The following is a 7048-nucleotide window of genomic DNA, read 5'->3' as shown; positions in this document are numbered from 1 at the left end:
TAGAAAAATTATGTTAATTTCAAAATAAAGTTATTACTTGAATAAAATACTAAGCATAATAAATAAGAAAAAAAAGTGTAATAATTATAATTATTAATTAAAATGATATAAAAATAAGTTATACTAATTTTATTTAAGAAAAATAGAGTTATTAGGTGAATATAATTCTAAACATATTAATTATCACTTGGTTAATACTATAGATTTAATTATATTAATTAGTTATTGCTTTAAACAATATCCCTTTGCATTATTTATATAAAGTAAAACTATATTATAGGTTGAATATGTTAAAAGTGATTTAACTATATTGAAAATTTTCTATTATAATAGTTGAATTGAAAGTTAATATATTCAATAATTTAAATAAAAATATTATTTTACGTTAATTACTGCAATTAATAATATAATATTTAAAAAATTGATTAAATATTTAATGGGTAAATTCACATTCACAACATTTTTTTAATCAATTAATTCAGTAAATCCATCCGTCTTTTGACAACAAATTGAAAAACTCTGCAAACCACCAAACAAAAATAAAGAGAGAAAAAATGACCTATATATATCAATATAAATATAAATATATATAAATGTATATGAACTAGAAACATTGAAGGCTTTTTTAACTAAAAGAAAACACTATCTCAAACCTTTAAGAAGATAAGAAGAGGGGCTTGAGTAACTCATGGCTGTTGAGGACTTCCCATTTTCTGTTCCCTTTCCTGGTGTTCCACATTCACTGAAATCAAGGACCCGGCGCTCTACCTGCAAGAAAATCGCCATGCTAGTTTCAATGGATTGCACTTGGGAAGATTTATGTTAAGCAGGGTTTTTTAATAAGTAATACCATGATATTTGAAGCCAAATGTGAATGATTCTCCAACTGATTATTCTCTTTGTCAATATTATTAGGATTGTTGGAGCCTCTTCCTTTTATAATTGATTGTGGAGTTTCATTTCCCAAAACCTCCAAGGCATCAGCATAAGCAGCTGCGCTATGCTCACTTAATTGTTTCATCAACCCGATGGCATCGTAGCTTCTCTCCGCGGGGCTCATTAGATATCCTATGTCCTGGAAACAAATTCCGATTATCAGGAACCGTGAACAAGAAGTTTACATGTTCTAAAATCTAACTAAAGTTTTACCTCAATTGTTATATCTGTGTCAATTCTTGGCCCAGGTACAAAGGAGTTAATAAACCAAGGAGATTTCCAAGCTGATGGCGATTCGATACTTCTTTTGAATGGAGTTCCACCAAATCTGCCAATCCACATCCAGCAAGCAATACTTATAAGTGACCAATCAATTTATACTAGCATTTGAAATGCAGGCAAACTTGGTAGAAATATGATGACAAATAGGGAGCAGTTCGAATCTTACATATTGTAATTTTCAATAGCAGCATTGCTGCCAGTATTATCAACCGAATTCTCTAGGGTTGCTGATGAATTGGAACATTGTACTGTAGTATCAGCAATGGAGGGGCCTTCACTCTTCTTTATTTTCAGAGTAGGAGAGCTAACAATTATGCATGCATTTCCGGATAAGCATTCAGAAGCAAGACCCTGATTTGATATAGCTCCAAGGCTTTTATGATACTGATTTTTTGGAGTTCGCGTGCTTGAAAACCGTAATGGTAGGCCTGCCTTAAGACCAACATCATCAGGAGAAAACAACAATATATCATTTATATCATGCTCAACAAGCACTGCTGGAGGCCGTTGAACCTGTCAAAAGTATAAAGGGGAAAGATTAGTGGATATAACAGTAACAAAGAAAAAATAATTAAGACTAAGATTTCCAACAAAGACTGCAATATATATGAACTCACAGTTCTGTAAGAAGCATCAATATCAGTTTTGTCCTTGGTATCAATTTCGCAGACTCCCTTTTCTATGTTTCCTAGGGAATTAGTACCATCAGAACCCTTCGGAGCTTCATCTTCTAAAGGTTGAGTGTGAACTCCCCCATTGTCGCATTCTTCATCAAGTGCTTGAGATATGTTTTCTTTTTCTTTAATGGAGACACTGGAGTTGGTTATATGTTCAGATGGAGACAGTTGAGTTGTGTTGCCAGTCCCACTCTCATCGAACATAACATCCAAGCAAGAGAAACATTTGGTCAAATTGGATGCCATATCAGTTCCCAGCTTTTTCTCACTTCGCCTCTCTGATAAAGGTGACAAAAGGTCTCGGTGGCGTTTCTTCAATATGGATGGTGTACCAGTAAAAGTTTTCGCAGCACTTTTCAGCACAACATCAGGGCTATTATCCCACGATGGTGAATCCCATAACCTAAATGGACTGATGCAGTTCGTTGACATCATCAGCTGGCGAATACCGAGGGGGCTATATTCTTGCTGCATGTCACTGCCAGAGGGGATAAGGTCACAGTTAAAAAATGGAATATCCAAGCTCAGAAATCGAGGAGGCTCATAACATAGACCGCAAAAATCTAGTTCTGCAGGCAAGGTTGGCTTATCATCCTCAGCAGGGCAAGTTTGTGCTACATTTGATTCTAAACCGAAAGTATTCACTGGAACCAACTTCCGAGAATCCTTGTCAAGATATGATTGCTCTTGCAGATCTGTATTATCTGTATGGTCATCAATAGTATAGATAAAGCCATCATGTGTATTCATAGTAAATTCTTGATCTTGAGTTCCAAAAGGTTGACCATTTAATGGATGAGACTCTCCTCCAAACGTAAGTGTACCATCTTCAACTGCAAGACGTGAAGGAGACACAACAGCTTGTGAGGTTGGCAATACTTCAGACCTTGAAAGACAATTAGATTGTGAGGCTGGAATTCTTCCAGTTTCAGTTATTTGCATGCCTGAAGCCTGAGAAAGTGATGCATTTGTGAAGCCACCCAATTCAACCATATTAGGTCCTTGTGTAAAATTTTCAGAGAATAGAACACTACAACATTCATCATCAGGTATCAATGTTTGCTCTGGTTTGTCTGAAGTCGTAACCATATTAATGAAAGATACAGGAGCATTTAATCCTACAGATGACTGAAATGCAATGTTCATCATTTCACAGCCTTCGCTAGTCTCTAAACAGTTATTTGGCAACCCTGTTGATTCTTTCCCCAAATCCAGAGAAGAAATATTGGGTAGATCTAGTAAACCAAACTGGTAATTCCCAACTGTAGAGTTCCCTTCACTAGATATTTCTGGCATGGAGAAGTTGACATCTTCCAAAGATGGGTAATACTCTTCTGAACAAGGTGCTGGACAGGAATTCTTCTCCTTTGCCACACCGAGCTTTTCAGTCACGTAGAATTGCTCTCTTGTATGTACAGCAGCATTAGCCAAATCACTTGTAGACTGAGAGCAGCTAACCATTGCTGATTCTTGGCTGCATTCTGATATATCCTCTGCTTCTGTCCTACATTTGGAAGCACTATCATCTACATTGCTTGGTATGGTCGAATAAGATGAAGGCGTAGGCTGGCTTTGATTTGCAAGAAGTGAGAATTGAAATTGTTCTAGAAGGCCTGATGCTATATAAGAATCTAATTTCTTTTTGATCGAACTGTTCCAGTGATTTTTTATTGCATTGTCTGTCCTGTTATGGATACAAAGATGGAAATAAAGCATGTTCAAATACAAAAAATATTAGCTTCCAACTAACAAAACATTAGAGTTTAGACAGATACAAGCTGATGACAGGCGGTAATAGGAGGAAGTAAAAAGAATAAGAGACAAATATAGGTAACCTCGAAATAACATTGATGGAAAGGTGTGGCCTCTCTGAATAATAAGTTGACATACCTTCCTGGCAAGAACTTTGAGAGCTCTGCCCATCTATTCCCAAAAATCTGATGAGCTCGAATTAGAGCCAACTCTTCTTCCTGAGTCCAGGCCTGTTTGTTTATGGAAGGATTGAGATGATTGTGCCACCTACATCAGAACTTAGTTGTATTAGCAAAAATGTAAAACAGGACAAGTTCTTTTTCTTATATTTTGAGAAAGGGGAGCATTGCAACAACAAAATACTTTCATAAAATACAAGAGATGTTTGCCATGACATCCCTGAGTGAAAACCTCCCACAAATTGTTAACATCAACAGCATTAAATCAATTTGACCAGGCATAGGACAGCTGTTGTTACCGTCCTAAGAAAGGTAACATTCTAAAGTTCAAATACTTTCATAAAATACAAGAGATGTTTGCCATGACATCCCTGAGTGAAAACCTCCCACAAATTGTTAACATCAACAGCATTAAATCAATTTGACCAGGCATAGGACAGCTGTTGTTACCATCCTAAGAAAGGTAACATTCTAAAGTTCAAATACCGCTCCCTGTCCTATTACAAAGTCCCAAATGTAAATGGTACACAAATATCAAAGTTAAACAGTTCTACATCACACCTTTCTCTGCATTGCTTTCCGATTCGTCCAGGTAGGTGCTGAGCAATGGTTGACCACTTTTTTGGCCCAAATTTGTTCACCAACTCTATTATTAGTTCATCCTCCTGTTTAAATTTCTCAAGCAACTCAGAATGGTTGTCAAGAAAAAAAGCTCTTTGTTCTGTCATGAGCAATCTAATTCAAAGAATTGTGAGAAAAATAAGAAGTAGCAAAAACAATCACCTCTTTTGACCATGGCCCTTTAACAAGCTCAGGATTCAAGACCTTTTGCCACCTATGTAAGCACTGTACATCAGTCCGATCCTTGAAACACTCGGCTGCAGATGAACCAGCTTACAATTAGACCATGTAAAATGATGCGCAAAGAGCTATCATGCCTCTTCAATTAAAAAATGATACCTATTTTTTTCCAATTTTTTCCTTTGAAATGTTGAACAGCTTTGCGCAGAATCTCATCCTGGAAGTCAATATAATTTAGCCAAATTGAAAATTCATTAAATATTAGTGTTATTAAATTACAGATGTCAAGATGGAACTAAATTAGTGGACGCAGTAACACATGACAGAACAAGATCAATAAAGTTATAGACAGAAAGGCAGTGTCTTAAAACACAAGAGAGCAGCCATAGAGTTGGAAGAATACCTCTTCAGCTGTCCATTGTCCTTTTGTAGAACGTCTTGTAGGACCAGTAGTCCTCCTACGGAAGGATTGCAAAGTCAGCAAAACTCAGCAGTTCATAAAACAATCAATTTCTTGTAAGAGAAAATAAAGAACTAAACATAGTAAAGGGAGGAGAACAACGCCCAAGAACACCAATACTGGATTTTAATTTTCAGGAAGAGGTGCTAAAAGAAACAATCACATCGGGTTTTAAAGGAAATACCCATGAAGAGCTCGCATTCTCTGAGCATCATCGCTGATGCTGAGCCCAACCGAAGGGGTCGATACTGTTCTGTCACTTTCCATAGTTCCATACGGCAATTCCAACTTTACAACGCTTCTCTCCGCAATCAACTCTCCAAATCATTATAAATCAACCTCCTAACTATAAAGTCCCAGCTCACCAAACTACAGAATAAACAAACATAGAAGGAAAAAAGCAATCAGAAAATACATACATCAGTACCAGCAACTAATAAGTCAGAACGCAGAAGTCAACAATCTGAAAAATTAGTAAAGAATTCGAGTAAAAGGTGTAGATCATGACGGAAATCTAAATTCATTCAATTTTAAACAACTACTGAAATTGGATAAAGAACCGATAGTTACCAAAGAAAATTTTTAAGCATGTAGCTTAACATCAAGATCCATGGGGGAAAATTCCTTAAAAAGAAAGTACTCACCGAACTGAGCTTCGAAACCCGATAAATGAAGAAGCTGAGGAGAGAAAAAGTAGAAACGATGCGCATTTGCAGATCCAAGCGAAGATTGGTAGAGATATTAAATATAGGGATCTGCAAATGCACTGCTAAGATTATAGAAGATGAATTGAAAAAAAAATCAGAGAAAGAGCAAAGGAATCGAAGCAGCAAACCGAGAGAGAGAAAATGAAACGGTCTGCTAAGCTATTCAAACATAAAGGGGCGGACTAATAGAGTTTCAAACCTATAGTTAAAGATCGAACGTTTTCTAGATTTGATGATGGCGATTTATCCATGTTGGAATCGCGGCCGTCCGTGGGATTCTATTTTTCAAACTCCCAACGATCAAATTTTTTACTTTATTATCATTTTGGTGAAAAGACTTCTGCGGTCCCTCTCGATTTTAATATTCAGCAAATTGATCCCTCTCAAAATTATCAGAACAATTTAACTCCACAAATTTTGAAAGTGAGCATATGGGACAACTAATCACAATATTTAACTTTTTTGGTCAACTTTACATATTTTTTATTGATATAATAATAATTTTAGCCATTAAAGTTTATAAATTATATATATTTGAAGTTAAAGTTTTTATATATATTTTTAAAAGTTTTTAAAATTTTATACATTTTTCAAATACTTCTTTTTAAAAATTAAGACCAAATAGATAGAATATGTAAACACTAAGAGCTTAATTTGTTATATACAATTGACGAAAATATTAATTTCGCTGATAAATTATCCTTAATTATTCACTTTTGAAATTGATAGTAATCAAATTATATCAATTCTTTAGTTGAGCCAATTTGCTCAATATTAAAATTGTGAGGGACTGAAGAGGTGTTTTTACCTGATATTTTGTTCTTTTTATTATAATTATAATTATAATTTTTTTTCTTAGGATGCTCACATGTTAAGTATTATAAAATTAAAACATTTATACACGCTAACTAAAAGCAAATCACATGTTAGTTGCTACAGTGTATTACGTATAAAATATTAAAAAACAAAAAAAATTGATCAGTTCCGCTATATTCAAATAGATAAAACCAATGTAATAAGTTCATATGACGATATTTGGACGATTTTAAATTTAAAGTTTATTTTCCTTTTCATTAAATTAATGTCCCCAAAAGCAATTATTTTCCATATTTCCTTTTTTTTTTCCGAAACAGAACAAGTTCGTTTAAAAGTAGGATAATTTTAAAAATAAAATAATATTATATTAACTAACTATTCTTGACTTAATTTCTTTTACTAATCAGTAAATAAATAAATATAGTAAAAATATTCCAA

The 7048-nt window shown here is 34.4% G+C and overlaps 1 protein-coding gene across 2 annotated transcripts; it reads right to left on the bottom strand.

Moving 5' to 3' along the window:
* Window positions 1-432: 432 nt before the first annotated feature.
* Window positions 433-6007, bottom strand: LOC121217560 (transcription factor MYB3R-1). 2 transcript variants are annotated; one of them, XM_041093186.1, is made up of 12 exons: window positions 5732-6007; window positions 5272-5456; window positions 5031-5085; window positions 4787-4844; window positions 4610-4704; window positions 4388-4491; window positions 3786-3914; window positions 1836-3579; window positions 1385-1731; window positions 1150-1264; window positions 851-1075; window positions 433-768 (listed from the first exon to the last, which is right to left on the bottom strand). In XM_041093186.1, the coding sequence occupies exons 2-12, from the start codon at window positions 5352-5354 to the stop codon at window positions 643-645; spliced, it is 3081 nt and encodes a 1026-aa protein (XP_040949120.1). In that variant the 5' UTR covers window positions 5355-5456; window positions 5732-6007; the 3' UTR covers window positions 433-642. The 2 variants fall into 2 exon arrangements, with proteins under 2 accessions (XP_040949120.1, XP_040949121.1); XM_041093187.1 differs by lacking the exon at window positions 5732-6007 and adding an exon at window positions 5658-5673.
* Window positions 6008-7048: the final 1041 nt, after the last annotated feature.

This window comes from Gossypium hirsutum, chromosome D05, assembly GCF_007990345.1.
Source record: "Gossypium hirsutum isolate 1008001.06 chromosome D05, Gossypium_hirsutum_v2.1, whole genome shotgun sequence".
Lineage (NCBI taxonomy): Eukaryota > Viridiplantae > Streptophyta > Magnoliopsida > Malvales > Malvaceae > Gossypium > Gossypium hirsutum.
Note: the sequence above shows the minus strand (reverse complement) of the source record. Positions and strands in the feature narration are given on the sequence as shown.